This window comes from Danio aesculapii, chromosome 18, assembly GCF_903798145.1.
Source record: "Danio aesculapii chromosome 18, fDanAes4.1, whole genome shotgun sequence".
Lineage (NCBI taxonomy): Eukaryota > Metazoa > Chordata > Actinopteri > Cypriniformes > Danionidae > Danio > Danio aesculapii.
Window position 1 is genome coordinate 48,138,196 of NC_079452.1, and position 22,205 is coordinate 48,160,400.

Genomic DNA, 22,205 nt, shown 5'->3' on the forward strand with positions numbered 1-22,205 from the left:
GAGTTTCAGAGAAAAGTCTGAAAAAGAGAAAATACCAGCGAGCGGCAGTTCTGTGGGCACAAATGCCTTGTTGATGCCAGAGGTCAGAGGAGAATGGCCAGACTGGTTCAATGTGATAGAAAGGCAACAGTAACTCAAAAAACCACTTGTTACAACTGAGGTAGAAGAGCATCTTTGAACGCACAACACGTCCTACCTCGAGGTTGGAAGACCACACAGGGTGCCAATCCTGTCAGTGAAGAACAGGAAACTGAGGCTACAATTTGCACAGGCTCACCAAAATTGGATAATAGAAGATTGGAAAAATGTTGCCTGGTCTTATTAGTCTCAATTTCTCCTGCGACATTTGGATGGTAGGGTCAGAATTTGGCGTCAACAATGTGAAGGCATGGATCCCTCCTGCCCTGCACTGTATCAATGATTCAGGCTGCTGGTGGTGGTGTAATATGGGGGATTTTTTCTTGGCACACTTTTGGCCCATTAGCACCAATTGAGCATTGTGTCAATGCCACAGCCTACATGAGTATTGTTGCTGACCTTGTCCATCCCTTTATGACCACAGTGTACCCACCTACATTTAGCAGGATAACACGCCAGTTGTTAAAGTGCAAAGTGCAAATCATCTCAGACTGGTTTCATGAACATGACAATGAGTTCACTGTACTCAAATGTGTAGTCAAATCATGCCAATGTGGACCAAAATCTCTGAGGAATATTTCCAGTACAATGTTGAATCTATGCCACAAAGGTTTAAAGCAGTTCTGAAGGCAAAAGTGGGTTGAGCCTGGTACTAGTTAGGTGTACCTAATAAAGGGGCTGTTAAGTGTATATCTATGTACTTTTAATACATTTTGATTTATTAAACTATTTATTATTTATTGAATTGCTTTATTTTAGTTTTAAGCGAATAAAAGTAAATAGGATCTATATTCTAAGTAACTAGTGGAAATAAATTAATTTATTTATATTTTTATAATTGATTTTTTTAACAATTATTATTTTAGTCAAGTGAGTAAACTTATTTTATTTTTTATGGTTTAGTTTTAGTTAATAACCATATTAATATCTGGAATTATAGCTTCTGTAAAAATATCAGCTTTGCTATTATAGAACAAAATACATTCAAACACATCAATTAACACAATAATCTTCAATGTGAAGCTGCTTTGACACAATCTACATTGTAAAAGCGCTATACAAATGAAGAGGAATTGAATTGAATTGAACATATCAGCTATTTTAGGTTGTAATAATATTTCACAATAAAGTTTTAGTAAAAAGGAGTTGTTTATTTCAAAAACATTAAACTTCTTAATTTGTGTGTTTGCTTTGCAGTTAACCTTTTGCTCTAACACTGTGCAAGACTATAATTTGGCTTTAGTGCTGGATGTTCAGGGTGTTGGAGAGGAGGTTTTGGCAATTCCAATCAAAGCTAGGTAAAAAAAAAATAATAGTGGGCATAATTAAATATCCTTGCTACTTTCCAAACACAAAACCTATTTCTAAATGTTCCGGTAGATGTGTTGTTCCTGATGTGGTCCTCAACAACCCAGTCCTTCAGTTCCAGCATTGTTTTCTGGGTCATCCATATGAACAATCAGTTGAGCTCGTGAATGATACTGACCTCCCTGCATGCTATGGTCTTTTGCCTCAGGTAAATCATCACAATTGATGCATTTTTTCCTTTGCTGCATTTCTAGAACAGAAATTGGAGATTTGTGTTATGATATTTAAGGATATGACACAGGCTTCTGTTTATATTTGCAGCAGTATGAGGAAGACCCTGCTGTCCTTTATTCTAGTCCTCACGCACGAGGAATCATCCAGCCGTACAGCACAGAACTAATTCCAGTAGTGTTTCAGGCCAAGAAAGGGGACAACCTGCAGCAAACAGCTTACATCGCTGTACTAGGCCGAAAAGACCCACCGTTGGTGAGTGAATTTAGTATTCTAAAATTAGTATTTAGTAGAGTTGGGACAGTTTACAAAATTGCCAGTTCAGTTTCTATCATGTTTCTGTGGTCACGGCTTATGATTTTATACAGTTTACATTGTGCAAAAAAAACCAAGAACAATACACATGCTTAAACAGAACAATACACACGTGTACCAAACTGTGATAAGAGACAAACCAAACAGTTTGTTTTTTGCATGAATCATTCCCATCCCTAGTATTTAGTATACAGCACACTATTGTTCAAAATTGGGGTTGGTAAAAATATTTTAGGGTATATGCAAAAGTATGTGGAAGGACTTTATTACTAATTTGTCAGTAACCTGGGTTAAGCGCTTCCGGTGATCTGTATGCCGTTACAATATCGGTGCATTTAAGGTCTGTTTTCTTTAATAATCAGCGATCTCCACTGGCTATCCGATCAGATCCGGTCTCAGAATGTACAAGAAGCACTGCATTAAATAAATTTTTTTCCCGCCATGTCTTTATAATATGAACATTTATTTTACCCTAGTATATTCAATAGAGCTTCTGCGCTAGCCTGCTAATCCTGATTGGACTGACGTGTAAATGGCTTTTCATCTCGTTTTACGCTTGAGCAACTAAATTAATGCCAAAGACAATTTAATTTGAATTGTATTTTAATTACATTACAACATCGATGCTGTAAAAGGAACCATATAAAATAGAAAAAAGTCACATTAACCGTTCACCGGAAGTTTATCAGTATGGGAAGAAACACTAGTTCTGCATATACCCTATTGTAACACTTTAGATAAGGGATAACATATTTGCTATTTATCTAGTTGCTTATTAGTATACATATTACAATACTAGCATTTTGACAGTTTAATAGTAGTTATTAAGCACAAATTAATGTCTTGTTCATGACCATCATTTGATTTCCCGGGGGTAGGTGATCCCTACCCCAAACCTACAAATAGCTACTACAACAACAACTTGACCTATCAGTAGGCTGTTCTTAGGAGTTTAACTAGTGACTACAGGTTCCTTAATCAGGTGGCACAGTGGTTAGAGCTCGGTGGTTAGCACTGTTGTCTCCACCAAGAAGGTCGCTGGTTCGAGTCCTGGCTGGGCCAGTTAACTACAGTAAGCAGTAATATTGTAAAATGTTATTACAATTTTAAATCAGTTTAACTTATTTCTGAATTTTCAGTTAGCCAGTGCAGCATTACATGATTTTTATTAAATATATCGGACTAAATCCTTAAGTGTGATTAAGTCATTGTAAATTACTATTTTAGTTTCAGAAATAAATTGAATATGTATATTTTATGAAAAAAAAATGGCTGCATATATATATATATATATATATATATATATATATATATATATATATATATATATATATATATATATATATATATATATATAGAGAGAGAGAGAGAGAGAGAGAGAGAGAGAGAGAGAGAGAGAGAGAGAGAGAGAGATCATGCAAACTCTACACAGAAACGCAACTGTCCCAGCTGGGGCTCGAACCAGCGACCTTCTTGCTGTTAGGCGATTGTGCTACCCGTTACCACCATGCTATATATATATAAATATATATATATATATAAATATATATATATATATATATATATATATATATATATATATATATATATATATATATATATATATATATATATATATATATATATATATATATATATATATATATATATATAGCAGCGGATGTCCTTCCAGCTGCAAACCATCACTGGGAAACATCCATACACACTCATTCACACACATACACTACGGCTAATTTAGTTTATTCAATTCACCTATACCACATGTCTTTGGACTGTGGGGGAAACTGGAGCTCCCGAAGAATATATAAAATATATATTATTAACAAAGCATACAGACTGAAATAACAATGATATGACATACATCAATTCACCCCTCCCCATCTATTGCTGTAAAAAATATTTTTTTATTGTCAGAGTTGGAAATTGTTGCGATGCTTAATATTTAATTTTTATTTCTATAATTTTTTCTGCATTGTCTGAAAACTTTTCAAATCAAAGAAGAAAACATTTAAAACATTGTAAATGTAACTTTCAATCAATTTATTACATCTTTGCTGAATAAGATTAAATTCTAAAAAAAAAAAAACTACACAAACTGAGGCAGCACTGTGGTTAGCATGGTTGCCTCATGGCGAAAAGGTTGCTGGTTTGAGTTCTGGCTCAACCATGAGGTATTTCTGTGTGGAGTTTACTTGTTCTCCATGTGTCTGTGTGGGTTTCCTCTGGGTGCTCCATGGTTTCTCCCACAGCCCAATGACATGCAGTATAGATGAATTGGATACACTAAATTAGCCATAGTGTGTGAATGGGAAAGTGTTTGTGTTTCGCAGCACTGAGGGTTGTACATTCAGTGCTGGTTTGTGGCTGGAAGGGCATCTGCGGTGTAAACATGCAGTATGCCAGAGTAATTGGTGGCTCATTCTGCTTTGGCGACCCCGATAAAGCAGGGAATAAGCTGAAGGTAAATGCGTGTACAGTCTGTGAAAGCAGTAGTGAATAACGTGTTGATGGAATTATTCTTCATCAATAAATGTATTTTATGGCAAGTACATAAATTGACACAAATTTCAGTTATGAAATTCTTTGAAATTATAAACAGTTTTTAATGACTTAAATAATTATCTTAATATAATACAATTTTGTAGCCTAGTGGGTAAGTGTGTCGACATATAGCACCAAGGTTCTCACGGCGATCTGAGTTCGATTCCCAGCTCACGGTCCTTTGCTGATCCTTTTCCTCTCTCTCTACTCCTCGTTCATTCAAATAAAGGTGAAAACCCCTAACAATAATTATTAAAAAATATTATAAAACTATTTTTATAGCAAAAATTCTGATGTACCTTTAAATTATGACATTTTAATTAAGATTTTTTTTGTTGCTCTAATGCAATTACGTGGTGGCACTACAAGTACAGTTTGCCACTTTTGTGGTTTGAGTTGCATTTTGCAAATCAACAAGAAAATGGTTTCTGCTAAAACTCTTTTATAATGTTCTACTATTAAAAAATAATCTAAATCTTGGATGGCCTGAGGGTAAGTAAATTAGCATTAAATATTACATTTGGATGAATTATCCTTTAACAGGAGCTATAGGAGCTTCTGCATTGCCAAGTTTTCAAGCGATACACATTTCCCCTCCAGTGGTGTAGTCCTAAAAAAAGTGGTGTACTATTACTCACCCAATCCAAAAAATCATAATGGCATAAATATAAACATATTAAAAACTTACAGGCTAATTTTCAAATTTCACTATTGTAATATAAGTCATAAAAGGAAATACTTTTTAATACGATACAACACATGATGTTTCAGTCTGATTTCACTCAGATATGCAGTTAAAATGAGTACATTCATTAAGTGGTTCTGTCACTGTGTGTAATCCTGTGCATGAATATATGATATAGTTAATGCACATGCACTGTGTTTTATTTTCATTGTTAATAGTGAAATAAACAGCAACATGTCTGTTAAGTTACATTTTCACTGGAGAAAACAGCTGTGCTGATTGAGGGGACCGCAGTGGAAACAAGTGTTTCTATAGCAAAGACTGCGAATATGTAGATATTCTAACAATCTATCGATAAACACACCTTGTGCTCACGGTCTGCACCGCTGTGGTTTGCTGACTAAATATAAAACAAGTTGAAAACGGAGGAGCGGAATTCTGTTTTTATATCAAATTTAAAGAGGACTGAGGCAATCATTTATAAGTGTACATTTCATAAGGTAATCGCAAAAGTTTTAGGGGGGCTGAATGGAAGTATAGGAGGGCTAAAGCGACGCCCATGCTGTTTTATAATTTTACTTGAACGTTTCAATTTGTTGTGATCTTCGAAAAACTCACGAAATGTTCTCACAGCTGCTGCGGTCGTCAGGAGGCAAGGAATGGCGCAAATTAAACAAAAATGCACCAATTACCAATTACAACAAATTAATATACGAGTTAAAAAACCTTTGGTAGACAGTTAAAGGAGACGCGAATGCACATAAATTCGTAATACCCAATAAAGTCGTAATACCCAAACAGCTCGTGGAAAAAAGTAGGCATACTGAGTATACAGTACATGCGTATAGCAAGGACTACACCACTGTTCCCCTCCTCCTTTACATGAGATGCTGTACTGAACATCCTCTCTGCTGTTTGTCTGTAGTGCTATCATCATTTATTGGCCACTGTTTATATTCAAACTATTAAAATGGATAATTTAATCTATACAGTGCTTTTTCTCTGTCAGAGTTTCTCTTCTTTGTTAATAGATCTGTTGTTGAAGGTGTTTCTGTTGCTGAAGATCATGTTCGTTCACAAATATGATTTTATTCCATTTCATGCAAAAGCATATTCAATGCATTGCATTCTTTTCTCTATAGGAGCTGCTCCTGTCCTGTGTTGGCCAGGGACCTTCTGTCTCTGTCTCTGCTGCCAAACTGAACTTTGGCTGTATTCCTGTGCTGACTGATGTCACAAGAACTCTGCAGCTGTCAAACGAGTCCCCGATTGCAGCCAGATTCTGTGCTCAAATGGTGGGTTCTAATTCAACAGAAGGGACGGAGAGCTTTAGCACTGTTTCCTAAGGGCTTTCTAATGTTCACCTGATGTCCACTCCGTGTCAGATGCATTGGTCTTATTAATGCGCTTCTAGATTAACAACCCCATATGCTTTATAGAAGACCTAATTTCCACTTTTCATTTTGCTTTTCTTTATGTTAAATAAGCTCCTTGATTCTCAGCACTGATAAATTTAGCATTAGGCTTTGTTTAATTAATCCCTGGAAGGATTGCATGCAATAACACACTCACACACACATACTCAAAGAGACTTGGAAATATATACAGACAAAGCCATTCAGATATTCAGGGCATCCTAGATTATGGGTCGACACTCATTGGTAAACTGATCCTGTCTTCTCCTCTAAAGGCTGAGGACTTTCATAAGCCCAGAGTTTTTACCAAACATTTTCCAGCTTTAGTCGATTCCTGAATTTCATTACAGCCGCTCGATAGCGTGGCCGAGTGCCAGGCAGATGCTGACAGGAGCGCGGCGTGAATTGAAAATACTCAAAACGCAGTCTCACGCTTTTGTGCGTCCATCTGTTCATGTACTTTCTGATAAACTATTATTGTGAGTTTTGCAGAAAGATATGTTTCTCTTGAGACGGGCATTTGGTTCTGTTGCGAAGCTCTACAGTGCGATGAAGTTTAAAGCAATCAATGGTGTTAAACCTTCTAATGCAAGTCTGATCTGATTATTGAAATTTCAGCTGGCTTGTTCTTCGCCTGATTCCTCTCTCAAGGGGAAACCGGCCCAACCTGGATCTAGCTCCCTATCGACCGGCTCGTCTATCTCTCTTCCCCTCCTCTATCTCTCTCCCACTTGGTTTGGCAGTTCTCTTTCAAATGAAGACTTACAGAGTGATCTATGCTTCCCTGCTGACCTCCTTTAGTCCAGCGCAGTTCAAATGATAGGGCGATCTCTCTACCCTCTGCCGGCTCAAAGTCGTTTCCTCCTTGCCGAATACTGAATTTGCAGTTTCCCTCCTTCAAGGGAAGCCTTCTGCTGCTCAGAAATGTGTTGTTTTCATTGGCTAGTTCTGGGACGAATGAGCATAGAGCATGTGTTTTTTCTCACACATTATGACAAGAGTTATAGTACTGTTTATTAGCATATTATATCATTTATACTACATAATGAATATTTTACAATACATTCATGTTATTACATACAGTTCAGGACAACGGAGATGAGAATCCACGTGCTGTTTAATAATCAAGAGGAGTCAGGCAGGCAGTGGTCAAGAACAGGGACAAACAGGAGCATGAGGGTAATCCAATGAACGTAGCCAAAATAACAGGCAAATGGTTAGGACAGGCGGCAAACAGCATAGACCATTCATTCATTCATTTTCTTTTTGGCTTAGTTCCTTAATTAATCCGGGGTCGCCACAGCGGAATGAATCGCCAGCTTATCCAGCACATGTCACCTGTACCCATGTCTTGGGACTGTGGGGGAAACCGTAGCACCCAGAGACAACCCACGCGATCACGGGGTGAACATGCAAACTCCACACAGAAACGGCAACTGATCCAGCCGAGGCTCGAACCAGCGACCTTCTTGCTGTGAGGCGGCAGCGCTACCTACTGCGCCACCGCGTCGCCACCATAGACCAACCCAGGCTCATTCTGATTGCGTACCCCTATATAAATTTTGGAGAGAGCAAAATATGTCCTGGGAGCTACATTTTTTGCAGTTTTTGTTTTTGCAAATCTGCCAGAGGCCGCTGAGTATACTTTTTCAGATCTCAAATTTCTCTCGTGAGTGCCATTCTCGCATGCTGTTCCCACGAGGCTGCTGCCAACTGACTGACTTACTGACCGACCGACCGACCGACCGACCGACCGACCGACCGACCAACCGACCAACCGACCGATCCACCCACCCTCACCCTTCCCTAAACCCAACCAGAGGGGAAACCGGAGCACCCGGAGGAAACCTACATGAACGCCACACAGAAATACCATCTGCCCCAGCCAGGACCTGAACCAGTGACTGTGACTTGCTGTTATGCAACAGTGCTAACCACTGAGCCACCGTGCCACCCGCAGATCTTTATCTTAAATAATAATAATATTAATCAATAATATAAACATACATTTGACCACCCCTATAATAGTTCATACCATTGTGAATGCATAATCCTGTCAATCAGTCTATGCGAGAAAAAAAATTCATTCATCTGAAACATGCAGATCTAGAGCACCAAAAGATATCATAATTACTACTACATAGACTACATATAGTATAGCCTAAAATATACCTAAGTGGCAGCAAATGAATTTTTTAAATTTCATCAATTACACACAAAATATAGTACAATAGAAAAGTTATTTTAAATGTTAATAAGATTTCACAACTGCTGTTCACTGTATTTATGTTCAAATAAATGCAGTCTTTGTAAACATGAAACCTCTAACATAGACTCATTCTGAAAATGTAGCCCCATATAGGTTTCTGGAGATCGCGAATTATGTAGCCAGAGGAATGTATGAGTGCATTTCGTCTTCAAAACAAACGCTAGGGGATAGTATAACACCATTTTTTTTCACGATTACCAGTTGAATGCTTACTTCGATATGGACATCTTTTCCGCTGTTACCAGTTTGTCCAGTCGCTCACTACATACATTGGCGAACTTGAGACACAGAACGGAGTTGACTGCAATGATAGGGTTTGAGTCCAGCGAAGAACGGTTTCAGAAAGCAGGTAAGACAAAAACAGAAACCAAAAAATAATATAAACAAGTAAATAACAGGGTGAGAATGTGGTAAAATCTGAAAATGTGATCCCGAGGGCTTTTCTTTTCCTAGATTGCTTTTAAAAAACACGTAAAAATACGTCGTTTGGGGTTAGGAAAGGAGGAGGGTGGGTCAATTGATCGGTCAGTCAGTCGACAGCAGCCTCTGGTGGTTTTACATGAGAACAGCAGGTGCGAATGGCACTCGCGAGAGCAATTTGAGATCTCAAAAAGCATACACAGTGGCCTCTGGCAGATTCGCGAAGACAAAAACTGCAAAAAAAACCTAGCTCCTGGGACGTTTTTGGCACTCTCCAGAAATGTGTATAGGGGTACGTAATCAGAATGAGCCTGGGTTGGAGAGTTCTTTACATTTTTAGTAGTCAAGTATTAAGTGTATGATTTTACAACAATACATGAACACCATATGGCATGTACATTACAACATATTTGAAAGGAATCCTCATGAATGTCACCAAAATCCTGCCTCTCCTGGTCAGTATATTTCTCCAAATTTATTCATGTGATTCCGCAATGGATCACAGTTGAGTGAATATGAGATATGAGCATGGCTCCTTCTGATCACACAGTCTGCCTCACAAACACACTCAGCCCCACACAAATATATAGGTCCTGGAGGACTCCCAATCCATATCAGTTTGAGGAGTTGCTTATGAGAAAGTTAGCTGCCAATTCATCTATGTGAGCCATTTACACGGTTTGCTGGAATACCTGAATCTGACTGGACAGTCATGACATTCCGCGGTCAAGTATATTTTATGTGTGATGACTGCTTATTGACCATCATCGTTTCAATTCGGTCCATTATTTTTTATCATTTTTATTTATTTATTTATTTTCCTTTAGAATAAGACATGTAATAAGTGGGATAATGTACATTCATATGTTATTAATGGCTTAGATTGTTCGTACTGAAGCGGGAAATACTCTTCCTTTAATTTCCTCTCTACAGTCGGCTCACTCGGATGAAGACTGTAAAAGGAGAGAGTTATGAAAATGATGATAAATGTGCCAAAAGCTATACTCACCCATCAGGATAAGCCACGCTCTTAAGATAAATAAAACGCTATTAATCAGAATCCCTTAACACACCAACACCCGTTCTCTTTACCCAGTCAGAAAATCCCAATTAAAAGTTAATGTGCAGGACATCAATCATTTGGCCGCATTATGAAAATTGATTTGAATCCTCCACCAACAGTTATGGAAAGCAGCGGTACAAATTAAGCAGCTGGTGGGGTGCACTTTTGCATGCAAAGATGAGTTTGTACCCCCCCTCCCCCTCCCCTCATTGGTGTATTTCTCGTTATGAGAGAATGAAAGGAAATAATGAAAGTAGGGAGAAAAAGTAGGACAGAGAGGAGGCGCTTCACATCTGGGCTTTGAAAGAGGGAAAAACTGCTTATATGCATATCATCCATGTCAGTCCCCAGTGAATGAGCAAATGTTAGCTTGATGTCAGATTCTTGGGTCAGTTAAAGCACAAACTGTGTCCTTCAATTAGCCGTTCAGCACTCGTTATAAAACTGATGAATAATTACAATTCCTTTATAAGGTTTCTAGCATATAGACTCACTGTACATCTGTGCATGTTATCGCTGTGTGGCTGCTCATTTAAACCCCTGTGCAATTACAAGATAAGATTTCGCTGAGCGGTTGGCTTTTGAGTGGCAGTTGCTTGTGTTGGAGCCAACCGGGAGGGAATGATCATTAATATTTCTCATTACCCACTAGAAAACTCACCCGCCGTGGGATCATTTCCCCTGGACATTACATAAGACACAGAAGAACCAGTCCAGTCACATAAGGGAGTTTACTGTTGTCTTTTGCATAAGACTGATATCGGACTAAGTAATGTGTGAAGCTGAACTGATGGATGATTTAGTGTTTTGTTCCTTGCCACAGTATGTGAGCGTTTGCATTTTTATTCCTTGGAGTGGCCAGGGAAATATAAAATAGCTATTTTAAATTGTAATAATAATTCACAATAGTTTTAATCATATAAATTTAATGTTGGAAGAGATTACAAAATGGTTTTACAAAAAAAACCCATTAAAATAGGCGACATGGTGGTGCAGTGGGAATGTTGCTGGTTTGAGCCCCAGCTGGGACAGTTGGCATTTCTGTGTGGAGTTTGTATGTTCTCCCAATGTTGGCGAGGGTTTTCTCTGGGTGCTCCGGTTTCCCCCACAGTCCAAAGACATGTGTTATAGGTGAATTGAATGAACTAAATTGGCCGTAGTGTATGTGTGTGAATGAGAGTGTATGGGTGTTTACCAGTGATGGGAGCTGGTGCAGCTGGAAGGGCATGTGCTGTGTAAAACATATGCTGGATAAGGTGGGGGTTCATTTCACTGTGGCGACCCCTGATTAATAAAGGGACTAAGCCGAAAAGAAAATGAATGAATGAAAGAACATTAAAATGAACTTTGAACAATACTATTTCACTAACATGCAATCCTTTTAAAATCAAAATTAAACAAAAACAAAGGCCCTTTTAAATGCCTATTTCATTTGAATATTGCTCAATTGTGACCTCATACAGTACACATCGTATTTAAATGAAAAAGATCATACTACTCTATAGTATATACACTTATGAGTAGGCCCACATGGAAACAGCACGCGCAGAAACATGCAGATTTTCACAGATTTTCAGCCAATCATTAATTCTGTTTATTCACTTGTGCAAATGTGTGTAAAATTATATTTATTCAGTTTTTAAATTAATTTTAGTATTAATATTGACTAATATGGAAATATTAATATGATTTATTTACAATATGGTTTGTAAAGTAATATTTTCTGTATTTTATCAGAGATATTCTATGAGAGACTTGCTTTGTTTACCAAATAAGTGAATCTTATTGGATCTGCACTGTAAACATTAAATAAAAGTTAAAAAGGTATTATTATTTTATTTTATATTTTAAGTTTTTGGTTATTAAGTTTTTTAGTTTAGTTAGTGATACTTCCAAAATCATTCCGCATAAATATGCAGATTTTTAACAAAATTCTAAGCCGAATCAGCAAAAAAATATCTGCAGATTCCGCAGATTCTCTCAGATTCTCTCTGGCCCTACTTATTTGAGTCCCACAACCCTGTCGCCAACCCAGGCTCATTTGATCACGCACCCCTATATGCATTTCTGGAGAGAGCAAAATACATCCCAGGAGCTACTTTTTTGCAGTTTTTGTTTTCGCGAATCCACTAGTGGGCGCTGTGTACACTTTTTCAGATCTCAAATATCTCTCACAAGTGCCATTCAGGCGTGCTGTTGTCACGTAAACCCACCAGACTGATTAATCGACTGACTGACTTGCTGACTGACCAACCGACTGATCCCCTCCCCCTTCCCTAAACCCAAACAGTAGTGTTAAAATGCACCGATTGACCTGCCCACCCCTTTCCCTAAACCAAACAGCAGTGTTTTAAAAAGAAATCTAGAAAAAAAGCCCCCTGATTTTTACCACATTTTCAGATTTCACCACATTCTCACCCTGTTTTTTACTTGTTTGTTTTATTTTTAGCTTTTGTTTTTGTCTTACCTGCTTTCTAGAACTGTTCTTCGCCGGACGCGAACCCCGTCGTCGTGGTCAACTCTGCTCTGCATCTCAAGTCCACCGACAGATTTTAAAGATGAAATGCAGCCATACGTAGCTCTGGCTACATAATTCATGATCTCCAGAAATGTGTAGGGCTATGTTTTCAGAATGAGCCTATGTTGGCTGTCGCCTAGCGTTGGGTGCATCTGGTCCTGTCTGGATCAAAAACCTGCATGTGAACTCACCAAACAAAAAACAGCCATCTAAAAAGAGAATGTACATTCTGCACCTGCGTGAGAGAATGTATCTGTTCATATTTTCAGGTGGCAGTATCTATATTGTCATTCCACAACTGGAAACCAGAACTAGTGCTTTTTCACAATACTTCTTCTACGTTTCAAATGTTGTATACAGTTGGCCAAACAATGACTCAAAGTAGAGCTGTGTGTTGTCCACAGCTCAACGATACTAAAGAGACCATTGTTTAGAGCATTTTGTGAGAGCATTTTAAGCATTGTTAAAAGCGACTGCAGGGCAACAAATCACCAGCAGCTACAACAGTGGTGACCAGGAAAATGAGTCACAGCACACAGTTCGTCGTGGCTTTCTCATAATTTTCTACAAAGTATGAAATGAACCCAAGATCACCTGTTTTATACTGTTAATATTTGGAAGAAACTGGCCTGGTCTGACAATAGTCAAGTATAAAGTATGGTGATTAACAACAGAGCCCATGGCACCTTGATTCACAATTGGTGGGCTTGTGGCAGTGGTTGCATGCTGTGGCCAATGTTTTCTTAGGAAAAATTAAGCCTTGTTATCCCAACAGCATAATACCCAAAAGCTGTATATTGTTGCGGACAAAGTGCACCTATTCAGTGCAACAGGACAATCCATCATGATTTGCCATGGAACATGTACTGTAGATGAATTTCTGTTGATGCCTTGGACTCCAAATATACCCATGAACCCAATTGAACGTTTGTGGTTTAACTTGGTAAAGTTCATGCTGTATCACTACCACTCAGCATTGTGACAACTTGTACAAATGTTGACATTATAGTACCAGATAGGGATGTTCAGATCCGATCACGTAATCAGAAATCGGGCCCGATCATGCGGTTTCAGACTCGATCGGAATCGTACATTACATCCCGATCAGGACTCAAAAATATATAGGGGTGTCAAAATTAATTGTTTCTTTGGTGCACCATGATGTAGACGCTGAGAATTTGGTATCTGTTCAGTAATACATCCTAACTGGTTATTACGTACTGATGTCATTTAACTCATATGCGCTATGTCGTGGTAGAACACTATGACAAGGGAGGCAAGCACGAATAGTTAAAACGCAGAAATTCACTGCATGTGTTTGCTGGACAGTCATTCATTGACACTGAAGTTACAGCAGAAGCCCCTATTTCACCCCCATGGAGGAAATGAAAGTAATCTCTCTCTCTCTGTCTACTCTCGGCCGTTACAGCGAGAAATGTGGATTCAAACACAAGCATGTCTGCAGAGTGAGTTTTCTCCACGCGTCTGTCACAGATCAGCTGAGATCGCCGCGTCCGTTTTTCAGTGTCTCTAATCGGTGAATAGCGGCATCACGTCAGAGCCAATCGCAGCCCTTTCTGTAGAGCACGTGACCAATCATAGGCTCGACAACTCTCAAAAAGCAAGCAGCATAATAATTATGTTTGTTTATTTGCTTTAAATGCTCGTGTGGTTTTGTGCATGTCCTTGAGTTTTGTTTGATTCAGAGTGTTTTCTTTAAGCAGGTAAAATTAAAGGTACAGTTCACATATATCTGACTGCTTGGATTAAAGGACAAGATTGTATTACAAATACATGTCAATTGTATTTTTATTCTTGTATTGGGTTAGGGTTAGTAAAATATAAAATTGTATATGAAAAGCATCGTCAATGCACCGTGATGTCGAATTGAACCAAATCGTTGCCGTGATAATTGTAACCGAATAGTGAGACCAGTGTAGGTTCACATATATATATATATATATATATATATATATATATATATATATATATATATATATATATATATATATATATATATATATATATATATGGTCGCAAATATATATATATATATATCCTCTTTTTTTTACAAATCTATGCGGTGGCATAGAGTTAGACCTCTTCCTTGACTTCACACAGAAACAGCAACGCTTGCAGCATGACATCACTTTGTTGCAGAGACTATTGGTTAAATGCCGGCAAAGTAGAACATGAAATCGCGAGTATGTCTGCAGTCTAGAGGTATTATAAAGTTGATGAAGACAACATTGCCTTAGCAAACTGTAAAATATGGAAACTTGGGATTGCTTGCAGGGTATTTTAAGTTGAGGTGCAATTTGTTTTTATATTAGATTTTTTTATATATGTTTACTGTTGCACTAAAGTCCAAGAGTGAAGAATTTATGTTATTTATTACTTGATTGTTCAAGCTACCTCGTAGAAGTGCTCTGTTTGTTAACAGAGTTGTTGAATGTTAAAATAAGGTGAATTGAATAAAGAACATCCTGGATCTGGTTCTTCGCTCTTTTTATTTATTTTTTTTATGTATTATTGAAGTATCGGATCGGGTTTAGTATCGGTGGATACTCAAAATCAAATGACTCTGACTCGAGGGCAAAAAAACCTGATTGGGATATCTAGTACCAGATATCAAAGAAGACCTACTGGCACCTCGATAAATCAATGCTTTGATTTGTGGCTGCTGTTTTGTTAGCTATATTCTATTGGTTATTAGTTGGATGGTCATAATTCTATGGCTTATGTCATAATTCTATGGCTCATGTTTGTATATGCAAGTGTTTCAATATTTACAGAAAAAGTGCTTTTTTGTTGCCATATAATCATACGTTAAATCTGCTCTGATGTGTGTGTCTTTGTTGACAGTTGAGGAACAAGTCTCACTGGCGTGTGGAACCCAGTGAAGGGGAAATTCCTCCAGAGGAGAGTTTGGAATTAAAGTTGATAGTCAATCTGAATGACACAGTGCCCTTCCAGGACGAACTGTTACTGGAAATCCAGGACAGCCAAATTTTTAACATTCCTTTGACAGCCAAAGGAAAGGGCACTACCATAGTCACTGACCGGCCATTTGCTCCCAGCTTGAATTTGGGAACCCACTTCAGGTAAAAAACAACCAATCATATGCAGATGTGTTCACTTAAAGAAGTTAAGCAGCCCAATGTAGTTTCTGCTCTTCTAGTGTGATGTAGTAGAATTACAATAATTGTACAAAAGAGCAAATATGTATGGCAATGAGTTTAGCTTATCTAGTTTAACTGAAATAATGCTGTAAATAATGTTCACTTTCACACCACAGCCTCTTTTCACTTTATAAGATCATTTTAAGAGAATTCATTTTGACTTTAAAAACAATCGTACATACTTCCCCTTTAAATGTTACACAAGTCGGCTATTTCAAGTAGTTCCTAGTTAATTTGTAAAATCTTTTGGTCTTCCAGTTCTGGCCCATGTCAATATGCCTTCAGAATCACTAACCGAGGCCGTCGCACTCACCAACTATTATGGACCACAGAGGGGTTTCCACAGTTTCCTAATAGAGACCATCTGTCACCAAACAAGCCTAGGAACAAGAAAAGCAAGAGTCTACAAACCTCACCTCAAGAAGGCCCAGTCTTCAGTTTATCCCCTGCACGTTTATTACTTCCTCCGGGACATTCAGCTGATATGCTGCTAGAAGGTTCCTCTGACGTCCCCAAGGTACCTATGTCTAAAATTCTTCACCTGTTAATCATCTGATAAATTGACCACATCCTTTGCAACAATTTTAAATATGTTGGTCAACAGCAGTTCCGACACAATTGGCTGAAGTTTGAATACTACAGTGATGAAGGTCCTTAAAGCCGCACTTAATCCTCTTTTAGTGGAGCGGCATAGAGCTGTGTATTGACTTCCTCTCGAGAGCATTGCAGAGATGCATGCCTCCTTGAATCCTTATTGATTTAATGGTAAATCAGATGAGAGAAGGTGAGAAGTGAATGCAGTCCTGACCTGCTGCATCCCACGCTGGGCTGCTGCATTGCTTAGCCATCAGTCGTCGGGATGTCAGTACACCGACTCTCAGCCTTCATAGAGAAGTTCTCTGTTTTAGTGACAAAGCTGAGCAGGCTTTTGATAAATCAAACTATCAAATTATTATTCACATCTATTCATATATTGAGAATATGAAAATGATTTTGTATACACCACTGCCTGAGTACTGCCAAAAAGTGTTGCTCATTGATCTTTTTTTATGTGTTTTTTTATAAAAAAATGTCCCCATTGCATTCAGTGTTTTATACATTGCAGGTGGTTACAGAGAAGCTTGTATGCTATGCTGTTATCGGGCGGCAATATGTGAGGGAGTGCATCATCACTGCAGACGTCACATGTCAGTTTGTCTCCCCAGCAGTTGACATCTCCTCCCAGCAACTCAACTTCTATGTAGAAAAGGTTTGCAAAAAAATCTAATTTATGATCATTTATTTACTAATTTAGTTTTCCAAAACATTTTGGCTTAATTTCTTTATTCAATTTTTGTGTTTCAGAACTGCCAGTGTTAATACTCTAATTTAAATGTAGTTTTTGAGGACTGTTATTTTGTCCCATTTTAATACAAGCAAGTTTTAAACTTATATTAAATAAATTTATGACTCTTTTTTGGTCTTATTCCAGGTTTTATTTGTTTATTTCTGTTTTTATTCATCTATATACTGTAGTTACATTTTTGGTGACACTAAACAAGGTTTTGTTTGTTAATATTAGTTAAATATAGCTGTAACAAATGGTCAGGGTGACAATAGAGTTGAGGGTCCAAATGCAGTTTATTTCCAACTTAGGCAGTCAATGGTCAAAACAGGAGCAAGCGGTATCATGGGGGTAATCCAAAAGCATAGTTGTGGTCACAGGCAAAGAGGTCGGCAAACAGCATAAACAATTAAACAAGGCAAGAATCAAAAAGCACGGCAAGGCTAGACACGAATAACGCTTGGTAATGTTACAGGTGAACAAGACTCAGCAATGTGTGTGTGAAAGTGAGAGATGTCTTTAGCATTGTGTGTGTGTGTATGTATATATATATATATATATGTATGTATGTATGTATGTGTGCGTGTGTGTGTGTGTTGCTGCGTCCCAATTCGCTTTCTTATACTACACCCTAAAAGTACGTAGTTTTTTTCTGAAGGAAAAATATATATACTTTTGAGTGTATAACAGAAGAATATGCAAGCTTTGGAACATACAGTACTACTTCCTCGTTGACAGATCGTTATGTTGCTTAGTTATGAGCCCTGTCAATCATCCACAGCTCATCCACATTTCATCTTTACTTTCCTATCTTATTGGAGAAACAGCAGCAGGTTAATCTGACATTCATGAGTCTTTCATGCAGAGAAATCTCCTCAGGTCTTTGGATAATTATGCATTCAGATATTAATGTCTGAACACATTTATATAGGTTAGGATTGTTGTTGCAAATGAAATATCACACAGAAAACAAGATTTAAACATTCTCCAGTTAGCTAGATATTAATTAACACTCATACAAACACCTTTACCGAAGCCTCTCTACTTGGTGTCTCGCACGTTCATCATGTTTTTAGTTTTTTTTATACTTTTCACCTGTGTTTGTAGTTCTAATTGAATTCATGTCCAATGCGCAATGTACTGTGGGCAACATCAGCGATTAGAATATGGATGCTTCTACACTTCAAATTTTTACCAGAAACGGTAAACCATCCGTGAACCTTTGGCATACTCTTTTCAACATACTACGATTTGGGACGTACTAATTCTTTTTTCAAATACTATTTAGGACAGATAGCATGCGAATTGGGACAAGGCATGTGTGAGTCCAAATTATTGTCAGCTGTAGCGGGTGTTGATTGGCGCATAGCAGCATGGTAGTTGTAGTTCATGTGGTGGCAGATGTGTAGTTTGCCAGCAATCTGCATAGGCTAGATCTCTGGTGATCGTGACAATAGCTACTGTATATAAAGTCAAATGTGTTTGACCTTGTGTTTGTAGAAGAACAATACTTTTACAACATGTATTGACCTTAGTTAATATCGACATTTACTCATACATTTTGAGGATCAAGAGTTGTTTGTTACTGTAAGTGAGAAATAAAGTATATCCAGGCAGTTGTTATCGCAGAATAAAGCCTGACAGGCTTATCTGCAGCTCGACACAGAGGACTGTTGTATAAGACTGAAGGGCTTTATTCTGGATGTACATTATCCAGCTTATTACACAGTTCATTGCCACGAAACCTAAAAATGTCATTTTTGTTTACAGTAATAAAACTGCTGTCATCATCTTCTCGGAACTACAGTACAACCACATTAAATTAATAAGGGGATAGTTTACCCAAAAATTAAACAATGTTCCAATTCTGTACAACTGTCTTTGTTTTATGGAACATAATAACATAAAATATTCTGAGAACTGGTTTTTCTATACAACGGAACTCATTTGTTACCAAAATCTTCAGAATATCCTCTTTTGAGTTCTGCAGAGAAAAGAAAGTCATACAGTTTTGGAATGATGGTGAGAGAATTTTCATTTTTGGCTGAACTCTCTCTTTAATTACTCATTTTGTCCATACTGTATTTCATGTGTATGTTAAATGTCAGGTCCATTATCTGTGCAGCAGCTCGATGGCTGAACTTGTACCCATTATCAAACGTCCTTTCACTTTTTATGAAGCACAAGATGCTTTCTGCTCTCCTGGAAAAGTCTCTGCTCTGTGTAATTACAGCGAGGCAATTATCTGCTCCCTTGTACAGGATTATTGAGACTAATTTATGAATGGAACAGAAGAGATATATATTGTGTGTTCATGTAATCAATCAACTTCGATCCATTTGTAAGTCACTTGACTGTATATAGACAAGGTTGAGGCATGGGCAGCTGTTATGGCCTATTGAAATTGAAAACAGATTGCTGCCCCGAGTATTGACAGTAAAGACCATGCAGTTGTTATGTCCGACTCAATCAAATGAGCTGTCCATATTTAGTTCTCATTTGCAAAATGATTGCAAATGAGCTGAAATGGCAAATTCATTTTAACCCAATGCTCTGGCTTCTCAGGTCCTCTTCTAAAAGCCGCAGAACAAGCACAGTGAGATCAGGAGGAACCATCATTATAATGAAAATGATTTTCTGCCTGCCTTATTTCACTTTTATTATTTCTCTTTCAACACACACGCACATATTTGCACACACAACACCACCCTCCTTGTCAGATCCCTGTTCTCTCCCAGTTTTGCAGCAGCCATACATATTTCCATGCACTCCTTATATCTTCTGACAGCTGCTTTCTGGTGCCTTGCAAGTCTGCATCTTAGAACTAAAAATGCAAATTTATTTCTGTGGCATTCTTTTTATCTGATTCTGTCCCATTTGTCTGTGTTTTGACAGCCCATGCTGCTAGATTTACTGAATGCTCCCTTAGTAGAGCTTGGAGGAATAAAGCAATTAAAGAGAGCGAGTAGGGAGAGGAGGGAGAGAGAGAGGCAGAGATGAGAGGAAAATTGAGGATGTGGGAAAACTCAGACTCAGAGTTGGGGAGAGTGAGATTTGCCTTTTAAGTAATGACAGTAGCACCCACAAATAACTGATATTTGTGCTTGTAAGTGATATTATGTCTGGTAGTATGTATACTGTAGTTTCAGAAATTCTGGGTCTGACTCAAAACTTATTTTCAGTTCACAGTTTTTTTATAGCCATAGTCATATACTGTATATGCATTCATTTTTATTATTTTATGAGTTACACATATTCTGAAGCACAGTACAAAAAACGAAAGAGCACAAATCAAAATGGAAGAACAAATGGCACTCTATCATCTTTTGAAAAATGCCCCACTGAATGGTCAGCAGACAGGGGTCAAAACAGGAGCAAAATATTCAACCCAGACTCATTCTAAAAGCCGCTGTCTGCGCTTTTTGAGACCTCAAATTTCCCCCGTGAGTGCCATTTACGCCTGTTGTTCTCTCGTAAATCCACCAGAGGCCACTGTCGACTGACTGCTTGACTGACTGAATGACTGACCCACCGTCCTCCTTCCCTAAACCCAACCAATAGTATTTTTAAGTCTCGAACCCCATCATCGTGGTCAACTTCTCTCTGTTTATAGATTTTCTAAATTCAATTGGGATAAAGCAAATGGTTGTTGGTCCAACCCATCGCTTAAAGCATACATTAGATCTAATTTTGACTTATGGAATTGAGGTCATTGACGTAGACATTATACCACAAACTAATGAAATAACAGACCACTACTTCTTACTATATAAGCTGTGTTTAGCTGAACTTAGCAGATCCGCTCCGATATATCGCCCTAGTAGAACTATCATCCCGTCCACTAAAGATGAATTCACAAATAACTTACCTGATCTTTCTCTATTGCGAAATGCACCCGCAAACGCAAATGACCTTGATGTAGTAACCAGCAGTATGGAAGCTATCTTTACTAGCACACTAAATACTGTGGCATCCATCAAATTAAAAAAAGGCAAGAAAGAATAAAACTACACCATGGTAAAACAGTCATACTTGCGCTGTCAAAACAGCAACCCATTCCCTGGAACGTAAATGGTAAAAATTTTTATTTAGAGGTCTTTAGAATTGTGTGCAAAGACAGTATGTACAGCTATAGGAGGGCTCTAAAATCTGCCAGAGCTGAGCACCTTCGCAAACTGATAATATATAAAACAAATATATAAAATAATCATAACAATCCTAGATTTTTATTTAACACCATTGTTAAATTAACAAATAATAGGTCATCTTTGGAACTAAATGTTACACCACAAATTTGCAGTGATGACTTTATGATTTTTTTCAGTTATAAAATTAAAAGCTTTAGACAGAATTAAGAAGATGTCAAACTTTCTGCACCACCTTATACTTCAGATCCTTTAAACATTCCACTGAATCAAAATAATTTACAGTGCTTCAAAATCATAGAATAGAAAGAGCTGTATGTTAGACCCAATTCCAACAAAATAACTGAAAGAATTGCTTCCTGTAATAAGAGAACCTCTTCTTAACGTTATCAACTCTTCTTTATCTTAAGGCCATGTTCCAAATCCTTTCAAGCTAGCTGTTATTAAGCCTATTATTAAGAAACCACAACTGGACCCCACCAACTTAGCTAATTATAGGCCTATTTCAAATCTTCCATTTATGTCTAAAATACTAGAAAACGTTGTTTCTGCCCAATTATGCTCCTTTCTGCAGACGAACAATGTTTTTAAAGTGTTTCAGTCAGGTTTCAGGCCTCATCACAGTACAGAAACTGCATTAGCGAAAATAGC

The 22,205-nt window shown here is 37.8% G+C and overlaps 1 protein-coding gene across 1 annotated transcript in view; it reads left to right on the forward strand.

Moving 5' to 3' along the window:
• Positions 1 to 22,205, forward strand: part of hydin (HYDIN axonemal central pair apparatus protein) — a 145,276-nt gene that overhangs the window by 45,154 nt on the left and 77,917 nt on the right. The window contains exons 14-20 of the mRNA XM_056478776.1: positions 1,336 to 1,436; positions 1,519 to 1,654; positions 1,768 to 1,932; positions 6,361 to 6,513; positions 15,769 to 16,007; positions 16,344 to 16,602; positions 17,191 to 17,334. Coding sequence (XP_056334751.1) covers positions 1,336 to 1,436; positions 1,519 to 1,654; positions 1,768 to 1,932; positions 6,361 to 6,513; positions 15,769 to 16,007; positions 16,344 to 16,602; positions 17,191 to 17,334 — 1,197 coding nt within the window. The remainder of the gene's footprint in view (positions 1 to 1,335; positions 1,437 to 1,518; positions 1,655 to 1,767; positions 1,933 to 6,360; positions 6,514 to 15,768; positions 16,008 to 16,343; positions 16,603 to 17,190; positions 17,335 to 22,205) is intronic.